Genomic DNA, 15,222 nt, shown 5'->3' with positions numbered 1-15,222 from the left:
ATATAGACTTTATTAGCAAGACCGCCAGCTCCTCGCCGTGCCTTAATTGGCCTTGCTGTATATATGTTATTGCAAGTTTGCATAAGTCTATCAGACTTCTGGGATGATTTTCCCAATCGCTGGTCTGTACTGACTTTGTAATCTGCATAAGAAGTCCCTCAGCCTCTTCCTATTTACCCTTTTCTATATATATTACGGCTAGACTTTTTATGGCTGTTAATGTAGAAAGATTGTCCTCTTTGAATACTCTCTGTATGGTCTTTAGCCCTCCTGTGAGCAAACTCTCTGCCTCCTTTCTTCGACCTTGGTTATGATAGGTTGTGGCAAGGTTGTTAGTAGTCCTGAGAGTAGTGTGATCCTCCTCTCCAAGGATCTTTCGCATCGTCAGTAGCAGCTGGACAAGCAGCTGCTCAGCCTGCAGTAGTCGACTCTGGTATATGCATGAGGTCGCTAGGTTAGATGCGTATTTAAGAGTGTCAGCATGCTCCTCTCTAAACACCTCCTGCGACGTCTTCCTCGCTAGTGCAAATAGCTTGCCTGCTTTTCTCCATCATCCTTGGTGCGTATGCGTTGTTGCTAGGTTGCCCATGGTCTCCAGAGTATGAGCATTCTTCTTCCCAACCACCTTCCTCCTTTTCTGTAGAACCAGAAGTCCTAGCTCTTCGGCATCCTTGAGTCGTACCTGGTTCAAATATACGAACGCCAAGACATGCATGCCCCTCAAGGTCTCGGGGTGCTCTTCCAAAAACATGCTGATTCTCGTCTCTACCACCATTCATCCCAGTTCTTCCGCTCTCTCCCATTCACTTCGTTTCAAATATTCCGTTATCACGTCATCCACCTTTAGACCAAGCACTATCTTGCCCTTCTCTATAGCCCGAACGCCCATTAGCCTCGCCTCTCTCTCCCGAGGCTAGGTTTGCCATGATTGCCAGTATCTGAGGATTGTCGTCTTCTGATGCCGTCTCACTAATTTCCATAACCTGTAGTTCTAAGCCTTCAGCCTCTGTCTATCGATGTTGGCGAGTATACGTCGTTGCTAATTCATGCATGCTTTCTAGTGTATCTGGGTGGTCCTCTCCTACAACTTTCTTTCTCATGGCTACGACACGCTTAAGTAAATTTTCAGCTTTCTTCTATTCGCTCTGTCCACCGTATGTCAACGCTAAGAGATGCATCCTTAACAGCGTCATAGGATGCTCGGTTCCAATAATCCGGTTACTTGTTGCTATTACCTGAACCAGTATCTTCTCGGCCTCTTCCAGTCGACCTTACGCGAAATATGTTGTTTCCATATCAGAGAGGTCCTGTAGTGTGCGGAAATCGCCATGCCCGAGGGCAACAATTCTTTCCTTTATCTCTGCGATCTGCGCAAATAGCTCGCTGCGTTCCTTCTTCCGACCCACTTCGACATATATCACAGCCAAGTTGGCCATGCTGCGCATTCGAAGAGGACTATCTTGTCTAAGTGTTCTCTCTGTCGTTTTCATCACCCGCAGTTCCAACCCTTCAGCTTCCTAGAACCAGGCTTGCTTCACGGAAGTTGTCGCTAGTTCGTGCGTGATCTTAAGAGTGGCCTGATGCTTCTCCCCTAGGATTTCCTCGAATGTCTCTGGTATGTCTTTGAAGGTCTCCTCGGCCTCTTTCCCTCTCCCCTCCTGAAAATAGATCATGCCCAGGTTAGACATTGCGAATTTCTGGAATTTGTCCGTGTCTTTGAAGTTGTTGACAGAGGCAATGCTCAAATTCTGCAAGTGTACCACTAAGTGGCGGCCAAACTGAGGCCTTGATTCTCTGTTGAACTGACAACATGCTGCCAAAACAAAGACCTCCTACCACCATGGCCATGGGTGGTCTCGTTCGTTCTGCTTCGCTTTCCATTGCACCAGACTGTGCATTGATACACCGGGCCACGCTCCTTCATGCCCTTCAACCTTCTGGAGCAAGTTGTAACGGACTGACTAACGCTTCCTGAGCCTGATGGTACTTGAAACCGTCCCATCACTTGTCAGTGCTCGATAAAACTTGCTGCAGCTCATACTGAGCTCCATCAATAGATTCGTTGCTCAGCGGGCTGTTGACTTCTGCCATGCTAAGACTGGCCAGACGAGACCTCTCCTCCACGACGCCGCCTTTGAATTGAGCAATGAATGTCAGGAATAGGTCAGGTCGCGTTTCCGTATTCTCTTTGGAGATCCTCTCGATTGTAGCGTCCCATACTGTCCACACAGTCTTTACCGTCGGTCGCAGCCCCCGGAAGTCATCCTTTCAAAGCAGCTCGGTATAATGCTTTTCATAACTAGCGAAATACTAGAATAAGGCCAGCTGGAGTTTCGGGTCGTTGCCGATATAGGCACCGGCAAGGTCAATAGCGAGCGCCAGGAGCCCAAGTCTCTGCGCCAGATTGCTGCAACCCTGCTGAATGTCTGGGGAAGCTGAGTTTGTGTCCAGACGAATGTGTTTGAGGAGAACCGCCACGCCCTCCGACTCTGACATGAGACCGACATGAACCCGTTCGAAGGCTCCATTGACCAGTCATACGCTCCGGTTATCTTGACTAGTTATGATGAGACTCCCGCGTTTGCCCTTTGGTATGATCTTCCGGACGCCCCAACTAACGTCATTGGCGTTGTCAACTATCACCAGCCACTCCTCATCAGATTCTATTCTGTCGTGAAGCCAGAAATTTACCGCCAGTACAGCAGGATATTCAAAGACCGGCTCTCAAATCACGCTATGGTCCTTAGGAAGCTCGACCTGGAGCTCTAGAGCGCATCTCCTAAAACTATGTCGCATGGACTCCTCATCTTTCGCATCAAGCCAGAGAATAGGACTGAACCGATCTCTGTGTTCTTCCGCGTAGCGTAGCGCCAACTGTGACTTAACAGTATCGCCTAGGCCTTGAAGCAGAACCGCATCTAAGACTTCCGATGTTTCGTGTGACACTTGTAACTTCGCCTCGAGCTCTTGTGACAGCTCGACCCGTTCGATATAAGTATCCACCAACTCGGAGGGGACGTGGTAGTACCGTCTTGGTGACCTCGTTAACCGCTCACACATCTTAACGAGCTTTGACTTGATCATGTCGTAACTGCTAAGTCTGGATCCAAACTGGTTCAGTCTGTAATGATCGACCGATAAGCCAATATTTCTCACGTTCTTCCCCTTATATATAGCAGACTGCTCTTGGACGCGCTGCTGTTTTGGAGTTACTTATTGCGAATCTCGTTAAGAGGGTAGATTCACTCACAAATTGCTGATATCGGAATGACTATTGCTGGAATAGAACGGTAGGTAGCTTTTCGAAGAAGTTGAAAACGTAGAGATTATCTCTGGTGGCATGGATGACGTGTCTGTGCTAGTCTTGCAACGGAAACCCATCGTAGCCTGAATCCGCTAGAATCAATGGATTCGAGCCAAGCGGCCTCAGAGCCTGTGCGAGTATCCAGCCCCATGTTCCTATACTCGTCCCTTGATGCGTTGTGCCTAGAAAAAGGATTATTTTCGTGCGATCCACGATCTGGAGGGATCTCTGGCTTATCTTGGCTTGAATGAATGCCTAGTATGGTTAGATTCGTTCGCCTGCGGAGTCACTTGCCTACTAACCAGTTTGACTACGAGTCCACCGTGGCTATGCGCTACAAAGATGAGATATCTACCTTGGTACTATAGCGAGGTATGGGTTTCATGCTGCATCCTATGTGGCCTCGCTGCTTGTGCTTACCGTCTCAGAAACAATGACTTTCCTATGGATATCCTCGAGAATCTCATTCCTTGGGGTCATCAGCCGCAATCGCACAGCATCTTTCTTACAGTATGAATCGTAATTATAGAAGAACATCCTTATATTCCGCTGGCTTGCTTGGAAGTCCTCATGGTGGAAATCGCTAACTCAGTTTATGGATTTCTGTCTGCCTGGCGTCAATTCTTTCCGAAAAATTAGCTTTCGCTAGCCATGTTGTATCAGGGTTTGAACTCGGTCCGTGAACGAAGATGATGCTGCTGAATCCAGTGGCCTTTCTCATTATAAGGTGTCTTAAAGCGCTTACTCTACTCCGGAAGCTCACTGTGACAAATCGCCGCCTAATTGCACAACCGCATAAGGTTATTTTGGGGCTTGGCCATGATGAAAACGCGTTGGGATACACTTTGTCGCTCGGTGGTAAAAGACCGCAATCAACAGCGGTACAATGAATACGCAAAAGGTTGTAGGGTGACGTAAGGCTGTTGATGTATCTGCAGAATCCGCGTGGCCTTGCTGGAAGCGCAGCTGTTCGTAGATAGCAGTCTGGTGGGCTGTTGTTTTGACTTGATCAAAAGATGTTCAATAGCGACAGTACAAGTTGTCGTCAGCTCAACGGCCACGTGTTGCATTGCGACACCATGCCCGAGGCTCTTCTTTGAGGGAGTGTTTCACCAGCCCCTCTGCTTGGCGAATGCTGGTCACCAATTGGTTATTAATGTCTCTGTTCAGCTGCCTCGGCTGTCCGCAGGCTCCTGTTTCTGTCTGTAGCTTTGCTGCCCATGAAAATTCAAACTAAACCAGGATACACTCTCATATCGTGTTAACGTCATAGGGAACGTTTCATTTGCCGCTGAGGTGGAGCTCTTCAACAAGCTGGAAGACTAGATCATCCCTGATGACACCGTTATCCGCCTTGGCGACGAACTATTATGTGTCGTGCTTGAAGAAATTTATCCAAATCTAGACTTTTTCGCCCGCAAGTCAAGCCAACACATCGATTATCTTCACAAACACCTCCAGAAGGGCCGCAAGATTGTCGTTACGGAGGACCCTGCCCTACAGCTGGTGTGGCATCGCGGCATCGTCTATATCAAACCACTACAGCACTACATGCTCGTCCATTCGTTTTAGGAACATAACCTTGCCCCCGGGAGCCAGCACCGTGGAAATGGACTGAGATTCCTTCGTTCGTACAGTCCTTGATTCGCTATCCGTCAGCCTTCGAATTAGCCAACGAGGCGCACCTCATCCCCACTTAGCCATCATCCTCGTCACGTTCAGCTGTCCCTCAACTAATCAAACTTGAGTCTTCAACGAAGGAGTTGAGGTACTCCGACTTCAAGGCATTCATCTGCCGTTTTTCAAAATTTTGCGACGAAGAAGTATCCCCAAGATGGCACTTTGGACAGCTCCGTTTATCGCGACTTCATTGGGCAGTGCGGATCCTGCAGCCCCCTGCCGCAAGGCGGAGGGGATATCTGGGCATGGCCTTCTACGAGGAGCAGTTTTGGCAGACCGGACAGTTTCTCAGCGACTTCGCAGCCCCGCTCTTGTTCTTATTTGCGACAGTCTCTCTGATCCTGTCGGCGTTGCAGGTGGTCTTGGCCTCAAAGTCTGGCAATTGCGAGGAAAGATGGGAAGCCATGTCAAATGGAAGCGCCTGGTCTGCAATTATGGTCATTGCCGCTGTTGTCGCGGTGTTTGCTGGCTTGACCTTCATTGGTGGTAGCGTCATGCTGTGGCAGGTCCATTTTGGCTATCGGTCGTGGAGGAAAAGTCGTTCAGGGAGCAGGCAGCTGCAACGGCCATGATCGCAAAGACATAACCTGAGAGATTTTTCATCTAGAAACTTGGATTATTATTGAGTCTACACTTTTCAGGATAAAACTTCCCAGCCGTACCGATTGCCCCGCCGGAAACCTCGCGCGTAAGTACCTTTCCTCGGCTAGATGACGATGACGAGGATGATGTGCTACTTCCGACGGATATCAGAGCCGTCGACAGTCGAACGAGTGACAGCGGAATTGAGCTGTAAGACCTACCGCTTCACAAATAACCCAAATTGATTGGTTCAAACTATGATACTTTTCTTCTTTTGCCCCCCTTCTTTTGCATTCTTTTGCCATGTATCACCTCCCACGTCACGACAGCGTTCGTGTGATCATCCCCCTCCTTGACTTCTTGGTAGATATCAGGTTTAGTATGTTGCAAGCAGTTGCGTGTGCGTTTCCACTCGAACAAGTAATCGGATAAAGATGAAGCGCTTGACGCTAAGACGCGGCCGCGCCCATGACATGGTTGCGGCAACACCGGATCGAACACGGAGCCGGCAGAAGTAGTGTACGCTTCCGTTCCGTTCAGTCGACGGTGTGAAAGGCACGGGCTGGTCCGACGTATGCTGACAACCGAGATGTCGTTCCAGATTGTCGGGCCGCATTAAGGGGACTCCGGAGTGCCCGCCACCGCGTGTGTTAGTCCCAGCGCCGTATGACTCCAACTGGGATGACGAAGCGGCATCAACTGTCGAACAGGCCACTCAGAACAGCTTCCGTCCATCGAATTGTCCCTATCCGTAGAGCATCACCATCTTGTAAGCGGGCTCACTATAGCCACGCGTTTCCCGATCGGTTCGTAAAAGCTTCTCGCCGACGTTTCCAACGAAGATCGCGCATACGAGCGGACAGCCGCTGCGGAACACACAGCCTCAACTCGGTGACGTAACTTTTGGGGCCTTTCGACCCGCCAATTGTTCAGAATGGACGTTCGGCCTCGTGCTCATGGCATCCAATTCGCTGCGGCGCGAGGCATCCTCTCGACTACCTTGACAGCCAAACTGCAGGCAGAAAGCCCGCATCCAATCATCTGCATGGCGGCTAGTGGATATCCAGCCTGTGTGGCTATCTTAATGAGAGACGTATCCCCACGCCCAACAAGCAAATCGGCCCGCAAATACCACGGTAATAGAACTCGTGGGACTTGCCGTTGGGATCGCGGGGCTTGTAGGTCCCTTCAGCACGTGCCTAGAGGTCGTCGAGAAGGCGAATTCCTACACGAGCTTCAAGCACGACTCGCATTCCCTAGCTGTACAGTTCCAAGCTGAAAAGCGCCGTTTTGAGCAATGGGGTTCTGCCGTCGGCGTCAACAAGGGTATATTGTTAAGCGCCCACCAACCCGCTCTTGACGATCCGCTAACGCTATCGACAGCAGAAGACCTCTTGTCACTCGTTCAAAGGGTATGCGCCGACGCCGACGATACCGCTTCGGAAACCTTCCTGCTGAGCTATGTAAATCCTACCAAGAGGGAGCTCTCCGTGCCCAACCATGTGCAACCTCGCGGGGGCGCCCCGTCGAATTCAGGGAGGCGGAAGATAGCATGGTCGTTGAGGGGCAAGATGCAACGCACAGCCCAAGTTGAACGGTTCGGCGTTATGGTTTCCGCTGTACATGGCGCATCCGCAAGGGGCCAAGGCCCTGGACATCTCCAAGGTTCGCATACGAGTGGATCCCCCAGCGATACCCAGCAAGTTCATTTAATCGCAATTGCTAGACGATTCGATCCATAAAGGTGCATAGATCCCGAAGCTCCAGTAGATTGTAGCTAGCTTGGACGAAGAAGTAACAGGAAAGGATATCCTGCTGACCGCTGTGCACGCTATCGGACGCAGCCGAAACGCAACGGGAACTGCGTTCTTAGCTGAGCCGCCGTTCCCCAAGCGCAAAAGTAAAAGATGAAGATAATTCTTTAAGTTTTGTTATAGTATCCTCTGAATATTCTCCTATTTCAACTCATTCTTCATACACTTAGAACCACAGATAGCAGGTCCACCCTTCATAGTATCATCCCACTTAGTCTCACCCAGCTTTTTGATATCACGAGTCAACTCAGCATTGCCTAGGTCCATTAGGGCCTCCAGCACGGCTGATAAGGATTCATTATCCGCCCCGTCTCGGTTGACACTAATCGCATGAACAGCGGTAACACCAATTTCGCCATTGGGAAGGATTTGCGGGGTCTCATGGACAACCATAAAAGGCATTTCCTTCGCGTCCAGTCCCCAGTAGATCACTGACCAAGACTGCATGATACCCTTTCCTGGGCCATCTAAGATGGTATTGTCAAATACAGCATCCCAGTCAGAGTTCAGAGCAGGAAAGTTCAATCGGCGAGGGGTATTGTAGGCTCGGACGGAGGCCACTTCACGACCACCACCGCCGATGGCGCCATTGCGGGCTGTTTTGTTGTCGGCTGGGGTCCAGGTTGTGACTTCATTGAGCTCTCCCGCCAGAGTTCCTGCAGCACAGTCCGCCGTATTGTTCTTCTCACAGGTGGCAATGGCAGGAGTGAGGTCCCACTGCAAGTTGCCGTAATTGAGGTAGGACGTTCCGGAAGTGTTCCGAATGAACCAAGTACCAGCGAAGAAGCCAGTAGGAGGGGCCACAAAGTTGGAGCCGGGCGCGTTGCACCCAGAGGTAGCGTTTCCAGTGCCGTTAACCGCTGGATCGAGGAAGGGTGGAAGGCGCACCAGTAGCTCTGAGGGTGGACAAGAGCTTCCGGAGATGAAGGCCGAGACTGAGGCCGCTTGGGTGAGGCCAGCCACGGCGAGAGGTAGGAGCATGTTGGTAAAAGCTTGAGGTTGCATGATGAGCAGCCAAACTTGGATAGATGTAATAATATTTGGTTTGTGAAAGAGTTCGTTGTGGAAGTGGTGCTGGTGTAGAGGTTTAACAATTTCTTGGATGGCATACTCACCTTATATGTTCCTGGGTTTACGTTGGATAGTATCAGTCACCCCGTCATACCAGGAGGCGAAGGAACTACGCGAGATGAATGCGAGCTCAAGACGCCCGCCACTTGACATAGTTGGAAATGATCGATGGACTGGATTGAGTTGCTGCCTGAAAAGTGTCAATGACAAGGCGCAGCTTCGTTCGTTATTCGCGGCGACGATGACATTCACTTGTCCGGACTGCGGTGGAGCGGGACAGTGGACCACCAGACTGGCGTGTGAGATTCAAACGCGAACCAGTCTGCGTTGAATCCGAAGTCCGAGGCGGCACTTACCGAATCAGCGCTTACATGGGAACATCCCAGCCATGCGTTCGAAATTTAGCGCGCGCCGCTAAGACCCTTAGGTAGGGGATCTGCCGGCCGCGCGTGGGACCTCGGGTAATACGCGAGGTTCAGCTCAGCGCGAAGCATGACATGGCCTGTCTAATGTCTATATCAGGTTAGTTCCGGGACTTGAGCTGGTGGCTTCTTCGGTTTTCTCGCATCTCAACTCACCCAGAAATGGCCGCTGGCTGCTCCAGTCATCCTCGCATCCCTCACGGCACCACAGCTCCGGCATCTCACTTCTCAAAGCGCACACGACATTTCCGAGATTTCAGCCCTATGAGCTCACTTGAACCTCCTCGGGCTCACAAGCAACGCGCCTAGCATGCCTTCTGGACGCAGTGCAACCAAGTCCCGGCACGGGTGCGACCGCTGCAAGCAGCGTCGGGTGAAAGTATGTGTTTTGCTGCCCTACACATCGGACGTAATAGACGATGAGATGTGGTCGGAGATCATTCCAGCTCTCATCTGAATACGTATACTTACCGGCATATTGATAGTGCGATGAGGAGGCACCTTGCAGAAATTGCACCAGGAGAAAGGAACACTGCAGTCTGCTTGATAACCAAAACCCTCCCTCGCTAGCTCCACAGTTCCGCGACAACCCGATCCTGAATATTGAACACCCTGAAGCAACAACATGGGCGTTCGATCTTTATCTAATGAGTCACTTCTCTACGTCCACCGTACACACTTTCAGTAGCTTTCCTTCGGTGGTTCACGCCTGGCAGACCACCATCGTCAGCGACGCAGCATTGTGTTCTTTTCTCCTCCATGGCATGCTCGCCATCTCAGCCCTGCATCTTGCCAGTAGGCATGGATCTGCGAATGACAGTGACCGCCAACACGATCAAAATTACACGCATCGTGACTGTATGCGTGCTTTCAGGCATCATCAGGACCAGGCCATGCCGGAATACCGCCGGAAGCTGCAAGCTCTGGACTTCAGCGGCAATGAGGAATTCGCAGTCCGCACCAAACAGCCATGGCCGGCAGGTCCGGTTTACGCCATGGCCGTCTTGATAGCTTTCACTTCTGCCGCCGGCGTCTCTGACCACTCTCCTTTACTGGACCGGGACCAACGTGACCAAAATGGGGACGACTATGAGCAAAGTCGCGTCCCGTCACGAACTTCACCGCCTGCATCGGGTGAGACTGCCAGACTGGAAATGGTCTTTGATCACTTGATGGAGATATTCGTGGCCACTCGAGGTACGCGTGTTATAGTCAAAGCTGCACTCGATGCGGGAGCCTTTCGAACGACAGCGTATCGTCACCTGATTACCATCGCCACGGTCGCAAACCAGTTCCCGCTCTGGTCTACGTCTCCGACAATTTCTCAGTGGTACGAAACTCTCCGAACGCAATGCCTGGAAGAGTTGCTTGGCGATGGCACAGTTAAGAGATCTGAGGCTGATATCTGTGCCGCTGCAATCACCTGCCTGGAAGAAGTTCATGACGGCGCTGCGCGACTCTTGGAGTCGAAAAAGGAACAATTATGGCAACTCGAACGCGACAAGAAATCGCTTCGGTACGATTTTGTTTGGTTAATGAAGTGGACAACAATCGTCTCACAGGAGTTTGTCGCCCTATTGCATGAAAGAAATCCTGCTGCTCTGGTGGTTCTTGCGCAGTTCATTGCCACTTGCGACTTGATTGAGCATCAGTGGTATTTAGAGAAGTGGGTGAAGAATGCAATGGGTGCGGTCAGGCATCTACTTGGCTCAGGTAATGCCAATGCCTGGGTAGATAAGATTGTAGCGCGTTGGCTTAGTAGAGATCCGGATCCGGACCTAGCTTCTCCTGGACTGGAAGGAAAATGACGATCTGCTAGTGTTGCGGTTTGTGCCTGAGCGTTCGGTCAAGGATCTGGTAACAGTTGACTTGAAGGTGTAAAGACAACACATTCCGCCAGGGAAGTAGGTTATGAAATGAGAATTCATTTGATAGTTTGTAAGTATCGTGAGGAGTTCGAGCTGTAAAATGTGTCACTCCGGTTGCCCAATCGCCTTGACATGCGAGGATGCAAAGAGTATTATTAGACTAACCGGCTCAATCGCGTTAGTGGCTATAGCGCGTCAAGTGGCAGAGGCTTGTCATCCCTGGCCTCGCTTAAGAAGAAAGCAATATTATTGATGCTTACATGTTGAGGGGCACGCAAGAACTTTCAGTACAATTGCTGTCTCAACAGGTATCTGCTTAAACATCGCGTTCCTGCTACTGAGTTGACACTGACTGCAAACCGCATCCACACCCGGTAATCGGGATACACGACTCCCCTAAGATCGACAATGAAAATTGCTGTTGTCGGCACTGGTCTAGGAGGCTGCTGCGACTGGTGCAGGGTACGCTTTCCAACCCCATTCCACATATATACATGTTTTAGTAGTTATAACTCGTCTAGTAGCTATCTCGAGATCCGCAGATACAGTGCTTTCCAACTCCCTAGTCTGCTCAGAGGCCCCATAAGGCACACGGGGCATCGTGGCCGTCTTCGTGCGCTTGATCTTGAAGACCCGGAAGCAGCCACTGTTATGGGAAGTTTGAGCAACGAGGACCGGGGGTTGGTCGGCAGCGTTTCATCATGGCGCTGCATCCAACACCGGGGCCGAGTGGATCCTGCCGCGCCGAACGCGGCCCCACCAGATCCACAGATTCCGGCCCGGATTCTTTCAATTCACCCACCACTCCGTCCCTGCGACTTGTCATCCCTCGCACCTTTTGTGATGCTCAACAACCCGCAGCGCCTCGCAGCGCCTCGCAGTTTCAACATTTCGCGACGTGCCCTAGCGACGCTTCCGATCTAAGAACTTAGGGCTCAGAATCGTTAGTTCAATGTTGATCTATCAAATTGGCCTAAGAAAGACTTCACCCCCTGCTGCGCTTCAGTCCGAGCCAGATTCCGAACCTGCCTTCCTCTCCAACCCTCTTTCAGCCTTAGATTTTCGCTTATTGGTACTCTTACTCTTGCTTGTTTATTGCAATGTGAACGCCGTTGCTGAATACAAAGTCGACGGCCATGTCGACAACGAGGTCCATCTCCGGTTTCGAAGTCAAGTCGCCCCAGACATGCTTCGACTCCATTTGCAACTTTGTCATTGACATTGCACATTAAAACAGGCCCTTTCCCTTGTTTTTGAGCCGCTCCTCAATCACACTCTGGATAAGGTCCATTTCCGACTCCTTTAAGAGTCTAACTAGCAATTCATAATCCCTGGCCACAGTCACAAAGATCTGTACGCTAAGAGACCGCTTCTGATACCGGGCGTTTTGCAAGCCCGGCGGCCTTCCTCTCCGGCGGCGAAGCGCACCCGCTCAAGCTGATCAAGGGCATTCAGTGACTTTGCCCGGCGACTTTGCCCACGATCAACCGACAAAGCCAGCAGTGGTTTTCTCGATGGGTCCATACGTCCCTTTAATCTGCTTCTGTATGACCCCGAGAGACGGGGAGATTGCGCTGTTACGCACCTGCAACCCATCGTTTTCAGCATCTTCTTGTCCTCCCGACGGAGGACTGCTCCGGAGTGCCGCAAGTAATGGGAAGACATGTGTCAACAGATACTTGGCTGAAGAGCCGCAGTGCATGGCAGTCAGGCTCAACATCAAGACTCCGCCCTTCATAGTTGCAGGCTCAATCAGGGCCCCAAGCCCGGGACAAATAGAATCTGGCTGCGTGTCTGAAGCGACAGGCAGGGATAGATCAGAATGGAGTAGAACGTTGGAAATATACAATAACGTTGCACGTTTAGTGGAAGCGTTCTTGAATGGTTCAAAGAAAACACAGATGCGGGGAAAGTTGTCTTCTCAGCAGTTTGCCGCCTGGAGGCGCACCTAGTTGGCTGCCGTATGACTCTCACGGGGAAATATGCGAGGGCGTCCACGCTCCTTGGCATCCTTTTGAGATGGGTCATTTGGGAGCTTGCGGACGGTCTCACTGCTATTTCATCCTCGGGACGAAGCCCATGTTGTTGTTTTCAGCGAGTTTGTGCAGCCACATGATGCATTCCAATGACATCCGCGTCTGTACCTGGGAAGATCTTCTCCGTGATATTCGTGATAACCCACGCTTGAATCCCATTGAAGCTTTTGATGAACGGCCGGAGAAACTTGTGATCTGTAGCGCTAATGCAAGCCAGGTTCTATGTGGTAACTGGGAGGGAACCGCGAAAATTGCCGAGAATAATGCCCTTCGATGTAGCCATCTCGCTGCTGGGCCCCTGAGCTCTTGACAAGTCAATATCTTCAGCTTTTGGCAGTGTGGTATTTTCACAAGAAACCGGGAAGACGCAGGACAAGATCAATGTCGGCGTTCCGTATATTGACCGTGATACTCAAAGTTATGTCTGCTGAAAATGCATCAGTACTTGACAACATGAAGCTCGCTACCGTGGTCGACTTGAAAATCACGCGGTGGCGCGGTTTCAGGGTGCGAAAATACAGAATGCTGAGCCCATCGCGGTTGAGAAGCACCTGGGTGCCGGATAAAGGCGGCCAGGCCCTATCAGTCGTCATTCCATCGGCCTCGACGCCCGAATGCCGCCCACTTCCTCAGTGTCAGCATCAATGTGCCCAGGGCGACCCTTATCGTGGAAATAGTTATGGCGATTTGTGCTGATGTAGTGCGAGAGATTTGGATTGACTTGGACACAAAGACCGGTACTATGTGTTGATTAGGTAGTGTTTGAAGCGATGGAGCCAAGGACGAAAGAACAGAGGAACGAAGGCTAGAAAGAACTTACAGTTGTGTTAATCGCGCATATTCCTGTATTCCCACACGAGAACTTGCTGATTTGTGGTTCCTGAGAGTATCTTGGAGGTGTCGACTCAGCATTGCTGGTTAATTCGGCTTGTAGCCGAATGTGAGGTTGCCTGTCTGCGAATTGTCTCGTGTCGTTCGATAGTGTCGAAAGGAAGGGAAAGCTCTCACTATGAAGGTTTCTGAAAGACGTGTGTCGACTTTACATACAAACAACAATCAAACACAGTGCAAGCCATCCTCTGCGCATATTGGTCGATTCAATCTGCTTGGGTTTGGTCGAGTCCGGGTCCCACAGGCTCCGACCCCGGTTTCGGCCCCACTCGGCCGGTGTCCTACGGCGATGGCAGCGGCACGGTCCCAGCCTTGCGCAAAACTGGCGCAAGTGTCAAGGCTTGAGAGAGACGTCAATCACACACAATTTAGTAGATTCATCATCAACTAACCGATAGTCTGGTTGACTGGCGATAATTCGGTTAAACTCCTAAGCCGACGACTTCACAACTCAAACCCTTGCGCTTGCCTTGGGGCCAGCTAGCATGCCTTGGCTTCGACACCCTCATTTCTCCTCCAGACACCAGCTCCATCATCTAAACATGCCGCAAATTCCAGACCATACTCGCCTAGGATCAGTCTGTCACGTCTTCCAGAGAAATGGCCGCAGCACGCGCCCCTCGCAGATCGAAACGTTTGATAACCGTCCAGCTGGTCCACTTCCGGCTTTCCGATACCGACGTCGTAGTGCGTCGCAGTGCATCACAGTGCATAGCATCACATTGAATTGTATTAAGCCACACGGAGTCTGCGAATTCAATGCGGCTACACCAGTTTTGCTAAAGCCTCCCATGTTCCAAGTTTCTGCACTGCTGTGCGTTAATGCAGCGTTGTGTATGACGACCGCCAGAAGAACCAATGCATACTGCAGAGCAAGCGTATTTTGTACCATCATATCGTACCTACGTTGTGTTCTACAATGGCAAGCAAGATGTGCAATAAAGACCAGACGTACTACCGTCCATATCGATAAACAGGCTTTTTCTACTCTTTCCCAAAAATTCAAGGGTGAAGAAAGTTCTCCCAGACCTTGTTCTTTCATTCTATTTCAAACATAGCCACGAACAACAAAACTACCATGGCCAGACTTCAAAACATGCATGTTCGGTCTACAGCAAGAAGCATTGTTGTATATCTGTGGGAGGACTACATATTCTAACTCCTTTTTACAAAATACACCATTCTCTCTTATTATACCACACACCTTCAACATGAGGTCCTATCACTTCGCGCTGTGCATGCTCTACTAATCTGATATATTGAGCAATATATCTCCCGTTTTCATGCCTTAATACGCGGACAAGTGCCCCGTAACCAGCCCGTAGGAGAATCGCAAGATTATCAAGCTTTTCTTCATCAATGTAATCTTGCCATCCGCGTCGTTTCTCTTTCTCTGATATCGTCCTATCGTTTGGAACAAATCTAATATGTGATATAACAGAGTTTTGCTCTCTCTCCATTGGGCCGTCGTGATGAATCGTGAGTACCTCATCGCCGTGTTCGACTCTGGAAGGGCAATCGTTTTGCATCAGTTGGGGAATATTCCGTAACCTG

At 50.6% G+C, this 15,222-nt stretch overlaps 10 protein-coding genes and 1 pseudogene across 11 annotated transcripts; 3 read left to right on the top strand and 8 right to left on the bottom strand.

Moving 5' to 3' along the window:
• Nucleotides 1–169: 169 nt before the first annotated feature.
• On the bottom strand, nucleotides 170–382 carry GCG54_00003802 (uncharacterized protein; the record flags this gene model as incomplete). The annotated part of the gene is made up of 1 exon (XM_045403869.1): nucleotides 170–382. The coding sequence occupies one exon, from the start codon at nucleotides 380–382 to the stop codon at nucleotides 170–172; it is 213 nt and encodes a 70-aa protein (XP_045261501.1).
• Nucleotides 383–491: 109 nt separating this feature from the next.
• Nucleotides 492–803, bottom strand: GCG54_00003801 (uncharacterized protein; the record flags this gene model as incomplete). The annotated part of the gene is made up of 1 exon (XM_045403868.1): nucleotides 492–803. One exon carries the CDS (start codon nucleotides 801–803, stop codon nucleotides 492–494), a length of 312 nt encoding a protein of 103 aa, XP_045261500.1.
• A 30-nt stretch (nucleotides 804–833) lies between these two features.
• GCG54_00003800 (uncharacterized protein) lies at nucleotides 834–1,100 on the bottom strand (the record flags this gene model as incomplete). The annotated part of the gene is made up of 2 exons (XM_045403867.1): nucleotides 834–1,010; nucleotides 1,086–1,100. The coding sequence occupies 2 exons, from the start codon at nucleotides 1,098–1,100 to the stop codon at nucleotides 834–836; spliced, it is 192 nt and encodes a 63-aa protein (XP_045261499.1).
• A 36-nt stretch (nucleotides 1,101–1,136) lies between these two features.
• On the bottom strand, nucleotides 1,137–1,436 carry GCG54_00003799 (uncharacterized protein; the record flags this gene model as incomplete). The annotated part of the gene is made up of 2 exons (XM_045403866.1): nucleotides 1,137–1,221; nucleotides 1,276–1,436. The coding sequence occupies 2 exons, from the start codon at nucleotides 1,434–1,436 to the stop codon at nucleotides 1,137–1,139; spliced, it is 246 nt and encodes an 81-aa protein (XP_045261498.1).
• Nucleotides 1,437–1,517: 81 nt separating this feature from the next.
• GCG54_00003798 lies at nucleotides 1,518–2,002 on the bottom strand (annotated as a pseudogene). The gene has a single exon. A coding segment is annotated over exon 1 (485 nt).
• A 533-nt stretch (nucleotides 2,003–2,535) lies between these two features.
• Nucleotides 2,536–3,342, bottom strand: GCG54_00003797 (uncharacterized protein; the record flags this gene model as incomplete). The annotated part of the gene is given in 3 exon segments (XM_045403865.1): nucleotides 2,536–2,721; nucleotides 2,734–3,212; nucleotides 3,273–3,342. The coding sequence occupies 3 exon segments, from the start codon at nucleotides 3,340–3,342 to the stop codon at nucleotides 2,536–2,538; spliced, it is 735 nt and encodes a 244-aa protein (XP_045261497.1).
• Nucleotides 3,343–3,358: 16 nt separating this feature from the next.
• Nucleotides 3,359–4,025, bottom strand: GCG54_00003796 (uncharacterized protein; the record flags this gene model as incomplete). The annotated part of the gene is made up of 4 exons (XM_045403864.1): nucleotides 3,359–3,559; nucleotides 3,607–3,666; nucleotides 3,725–3,891; nucleotides 3,977–4,025. The coding sequence occupies 4 exons, from the start codon at nucleotides 4,023–4,025 to the stop codon at nucleotides 3,359–3,361; spliced, it is 477 nt and encodes a 158-aa protein (XP_045261496.1).
• Nucleotides 4,026–5,229: 1,204 nt separating this feature from the next.
• On the top strand, nucleotides 5,230–5,556 carry GCG54_00003795 (uncharacterized protein; the record flags this gene model as incomplete). The annotated part of the gene is made up of 1 exon (XM_045403863.1): nucleotides 5,230–5,556. One exon carries the CDS (start codon nucleotides 5,230–5,232, stop codon nucleotides 5,554–5,556), a length of 327 nt encoding a protein of 108 aa, XP_045261495.1.
• A 1,149-nt stretch (nucleotides 5,557–6,705) lies between these two features.
• GCG54_00003794 (uncharacterized protein) lies at nucleotides 6,706–7,308 on the top strand (the record flags this gene model as incomplete). The annotated part of the gene is made up of 1 exon (XM_045403862.1): nucleotides 6,706–7,308. A coding segment is annotated over one exon (603 nt), but the record flags the coding sequence as incomplete, so codon positions are not given.
• Nucleotides 7,309–7,521: 213 nt separating this feature from the next.
• Nucleotides 7,522–8,385, bottom strand: GCG54_00003793 (uncharacterized protein; the record flags this gene model as incomplete). The annotated part of the gene is made up of 1 exon (XM_045403861.1): nucleotides 7,522–8,385. One exon carries the CDS (start codon nucleotides 8,383–8,385, stop codon nucleotides 7,522–7,524), a length of 864 nt encoding a protein of 287 aa, XP_045261493.1.
• A 1,381-nt stretch (nucleotides 8,386–9,766) lies between these two features.
• Nucleotides 9,767–10,754, top strand: GCG54_00003792 (uncharacterized protein; the record flags this gene model as incomplete). Its single annotated transcript, XM_045403860.1, has 3 exons — nucleotides 9,767–10,070; nucleotides 10,125–10,586; nucleotides 10,693–10,754. The coding sequence occupies 3 exons, from the start codon at nucleotides 9,767–9,769 to the stop codon at nucleotides 10,752–10,754; spliced, it is 828 nt and encodes a 275-aa protein (XP_045261492.1).
• Between the last annotated feature and the right edge of the window lie 4,468 nt (nucleotides 10,755–15,222).

The sequence above is a fragment of the Colletotrichum gloeosporioides genome (genome assembly GCF_011800055.1).
Source record: "Colletotrichum gloeosporioides strain Lc1 chromosome Unknown consensus_64, whole genome shotgun sequence".
Taxonomy (NCBI): Eukaryota; Fungi; Ascomycota; class Sordariomycetes; order Glomerellales; family Glomerellaceae; genus Colletotrichum; species Colletotrichum gloeosporioides.
This window is presented reverse-complemented; position numbering and strand designations above follow the sequence as displayed.